Here is a 4,715-nt window from a genome sequence, read left to right as displayed (position 1 = left end):
GTGATGGGTCCGCGAAAGATGACTGCAATAAGGATGTCAGCTTATAAGCAACGCGTTGTCAGGTTGATGCAATATCCATTGTCCTTTACAGGAATGAAAGATTATCTTTCATTGACATAGCAAAGAGAAAGGAGGGTCAGCAACAGAAGCCATTAACACTGCAAATGGAGTAATGCATTCTACTTCTCCAGCCTGTTACACAGACCTTTCGCCCTGTTGCACCTGAAAAGGACGAGACAATTCAGTCCCTGTAGCTTGATATACAGAAACAAGAGGAGGCCAATCAGCCCATGAAGCCGTGATTTCAGGACCCAGATTTGTCTCTGTAGCATTGGTATTCAGTTGCACAGCAACAAGATCAGCCTATTCAGGCTCCTCTTGTCTGCAGCACAGGAACTGGAAGAGGGAGATTGGTACACTGGAATAAAAGAATGTTTGACAACCCATCGAGCCCGTTGCACAGAAATTGAAGAAGGATAAAAATACATTGAGATATTCTTGTAGGAAAGCAGGCGTTTACTCAGTTCACTTGTCTGTTGTGGAGGAACGGGTGAAGACAAGGCACTTTTTCAATCCCATTTCCGCGATGCAGGAGTAGACCATTCAACATCTCGAGAGTTTATCAAAGAAAAGGACGAGGTGTTTTCGACCCTCAAACTATTTTACAATAACAGGACGATTCCATGATCCCACAAACGCCTGACACAGTAATAAGAGGGGGACAAGCAGACCTTTAGCCTCTTACGAACAGCAGCAGAACAACAGCTGGATGATCAATCCATTTAGTCTCTAATAGAGGAACAGTATGAGGACAGTCAGCCCATCGAGTTTATATCGGTGCAGAATATTACCATTCAGTGGTTTATGCCCCTTACATGAGAATCGGAGCAGATATTTTAAAGCCTTGTGCTTGTTACACATGAATTGAAAATGAACGTAATAATTATAGAAGGAGAAGGACTTGGAATGATCATCTGCACTGGGAAATAAAAATAGCAAGCAAACTATTAGGGTGCATTTTCAAGGAACTAATAACAGGTGATTTGCATGGTCAAATCAAAATTAATCAGAGTATGCATGGTTTTATGAAGAATAAATTGTATTTGAATTATTTGTTCAATCTCGTGACAGAAGTAAGAAACAAGTTTGACAATGGGGATCCTGGAGATTTAATATATCTGGATATCCAGAAGAAATTGCAGAAGGAGAAAAGACTAATCTGTCAAATAAGAGAACCTGGTGTGCAAAGTAACTTAATATCTTGGATGGAGATTTGGTCCAAAACAAAATGAAAAAAATAATAGATCGGCCGTTTTCTAGTTGGCAACTTTTGGGAGTCATACAGCTCGCTCCTCAGGCACCAACAATTTGCAATCTACACTGTTACCTAGTTACAGGTTTGTAAAATAATGGAGACAAATTTTCAGATGACACTAACACAGTTAGACATGTACGTTTCAATGAAGGTGGATGAAGTTTCCAAATGAATATGGGTAGCTTGGGCGAATTGAGCCAAAATTTGACAGAGGAATTTGATCGTGAATAATTATCAGTTGTGTCTACTTCATGAGAGACAACATATGATCGAAATGGTGAGAAACGTGAGCGTGCTGAGGTACAGAGGAATCTGTGCGACCTTATTTGACGTGTGTGATCTCTGTGCATATCACAGTTTGACAGCATGAAACCTGTGCTCTGATGCAGTGATCAGTGCTGAGTCTACAACTATTTACAATCGAGACCAATGATTTGGAGGAGTGGAACAAAGGTACTCTAATTCAGGTTGGTGATGACAAAAAGATAAACAGCAAATTTAATTAACAGGAGGAGGGGGAGAGATTGCAAATGCTTAGAAACAGATGTTGTGATTGACTAATTGTTTGGCAGATGGGATATAACGGGATACATAAGATGTTATGTATTGTTTTCAAGACGAATGGAACGTCGTAAGTTATTGAAATGGAGAGAGATGGCAGGACGTAATGACACAGTGAGTACGGAGGGTTTGCTCTGACTCGTTGAGACATCAGAACTGTTCTTTCATCTCCATCGTTGTCTTAGTTAGGTACTTAGGTTCACAGCGCCAGGGAACCATTTCAATTCCAACACCAATCAACTGGCACTGCGGAGTTTGCACATTATCCCTGTGTCTGTGATGGCTTCCTCCATGTGTTCCAATGTCCTGCCACAACGCAAATATGTGCAGGTTAGGTTGGCCATTCGAAACCCGAGCTCATCCCAGGTTTTTCTCTGTCCCCTTGGCCTGACCGAATGGATCATCTTGCTTCCCACCTATCCACTCCAGCCTTCACATCGACCAATTACTTCCCTCCTGCATCCACGTGACATCATTCATCTATCTTTCCCTGGGTGCCACTCCGCCCTCTATATATTTTGCAGCCCCTTCCCGTTCACCATTGTTGATGATAGTTTCTCACTTGAAACATCGTATCCACTGCTGCTTTACCTGCTGTGTTTTTGTCTTCCAGTTCCACACTTGATAGACTCATGCCAAATCGCCCATCGTGTCGAAGGGGTGTGAAGCCATGAGAAAATGTCAGACTACGAGGATAAAATCGGGGATTCTGGGTGGAAAGCTGTTTCGAGGATTAGTGTGGACTCGATGGGCGAATGGTCTGCTTACACACTGTCGGGATTCTGTGATAATCTCTCTTATGGCCTGCTAACTAATGGTCCAAGTCGCTCCATTACTCACAGAACACAAGGGATGTTTTGTTATGGTTGGTTGGGTGAGGAGGAGGGCAGGGTGTGTTGAGCCTTTTACCAAAGGGGAAACCTTTATTCAAGATTGTCCAATGCACTGCATGTTCATGTGTCAGATTTACTGAAACTTTGACAGTTTCCTATTGACTAAGTGTGGATTTGGCAGATTTCTCTCTCCCACCCAATGCACACACCCCAACACAGATCCTCACGCTGTTTTCAGAGTTTCCCCTTTCTGAAGCCTCGTCTCCATTGGTTGTTCATGTTTCAGACCCAGATGCTGTAACGAAGTCCCCATATTCCGTTCAGACTTGGTCATCGAATCCCCTTGTCTCCCTGAATGGCTGAGGCAAATTACTGCGCAACCTCCAGCAAACCGTCAACAGCGCCTCCACTACTTTTTCCAATAACGAGTCAGTCAGAAGCCCCTCAGATACATGTTAAATGTCTGGTCTTTTGAGCAATTCACAAGGGACCACCTCGTGTTGTTGACCACCCATCCAGCTGAGAGGAACAAGCACATGTGTTCAGTTGTTAGGCATAGAGCAAGTTCAAAGACGTGAGTGAAAGCGACAGAAAACCCATATAAATGGAACATGACATGGGAAAAAACGTGAAAGTGAACAAGAACGTCGGCCACATTTTTTTTCTAAATTGTGTTTGATCTTCATAAGGATGGAACCTGAAAATCGAGGGAAACCAATAGCAAAGGCTCTGATAAGATTCAGTAGGGCTGATTATTGTCTTAAAAGTGGATAATTAAGCAAAGGAGAACAAGCTGCAGAAATGTTGAAGATTTAGAAGGAATGTGATTAGTTGGAGTAGTGGAAGTTTAAAGGTCTCACACACACGATTGAGAACATGCAATAAAGCTAATGCAGCATCAGCTAATGTGGTTCGTTATATGATATTCTCAATCCATCTCACAGAACCAATCTAGACCCCGTAAATCCAGATGAGAAACACTGTACATCCCAGGTTCACGTACTGATCAGTACAACATCAATCTCTACAGAACGGAACACTATGCAGGATTCACTATTGAATTGATTTATCAACTCGGAGCAGATAGCTGTTCAGCGCGTGGAGCTGTGCAGGGAACCTTATTGAAGTGATCTGTAAACCTGGAACAGTTATTATTCGAACATATATCGATGTGCAGAAAACCCCAGTGCATTGCTCAGTGACACTGTGTTAGATTCATGATGGATGTGACAGGATGTGCAGTTAACATCCATTTACAGTTCCATAAATCCATTGTGCCATGACAGGGGTTGCCGGGGTGTGAAAATCACTGTCAGAGAGAGAGAGATGACGGTGGAAAGAGTTTAAATATCAACAAATGGGAGGGGCTTGAGAAATTAATAGGGAAGTAGAGACTGAGATAAAGTTTCATGGTAGGACGTGTTCCCAGGTTTCAGGATGCTGAAATTAAGACATTTGGATTGCATTTTGCAACATGGGCCAGTGTTTCAAGGGATGGCAGGTGAATGGGCTATTAATGTGTGTTCGGATGATGGAGATTTTTCTGCAGATTTGTAACTGGGGTCAAATGGTAGATAAGTGGCAATTACACCACGATAGCAGGTGCACGATGGTCGTGGTCGATGGGCTAGTACAGAGGAAGACCACTGTCTTCACAGACAAGTCCACGCCAGCAGACACCCTGAGCGTGGCCTGCGCTCACTGCCCAGATCAGTGTAGCAACTGTGGTTTGTCAAAATCTCCAACAATACAGGACAAGCGTGAATACCCTTCCCGACTCAGCCAGGATAAATGCCAGCGTATTGCCTCTGCTCTCTCACATTCACTGTAAATCTGTCTTATCACATGACCCGAACAAGCCACATGTCCCTTCGGTCTCAGGACTTCATCCAGCGCCTGTCCCCGTCGACTAAATTTATAGCCTAATCTGAAATATAGCATTTTTGTCAGTACAGCGTTCGACTAATGTGTTAGTCCATATTCTGTTATTTTCCTTTAAATTCTCA

The 4,715-nt window shown here is 43.1% G+C and overlaps 1 protein-coding gene across 1 annotated transcript in view; it reads right to left on the bottom strand.

The window, feature by feature from the left end:
• eaf2 (ELL associated factor 2) overlaps nt 1-3,043 on the bottom strand; it is a 34,575-nt gene extending 31,532 nt beyond the window's left edge. Inside the window, exon 1 of the mRNA XM_043694512.1 lies at nt 2,937-3,043. Within this exon, the coding sequence (XP_043550447.1) occupies nt 2,937-3,043 (107 nt within the window). The remainder of the gene's footprint in view (nt 1-2,936) is intronic.
• Between the last annotated feature and the right edge of the window lie 1,672 nt (nt 3,044-4,715).

The sequence above is a fragment of the Chiloscyllium plagiosum genome, chromosome 7 (genome assembly GCF_004010195.1).
Source record: "Chiloscyllium plagiosum isolate BGI_BamShark_2017 chromosome 7, ASM401019v2, whole genome shotgun sequence".
Taxonomy (NCBI): Eukaryota; Metazoa; Chordata; class Chondrichthyes; order Orectolobiformes; family Hemiscylliidae; genus Chiloscyllium; species Chiloscyllium plagiosum.
This window is presented reverse-complemented; position numbering and strand designations above follow the sequence as displayed.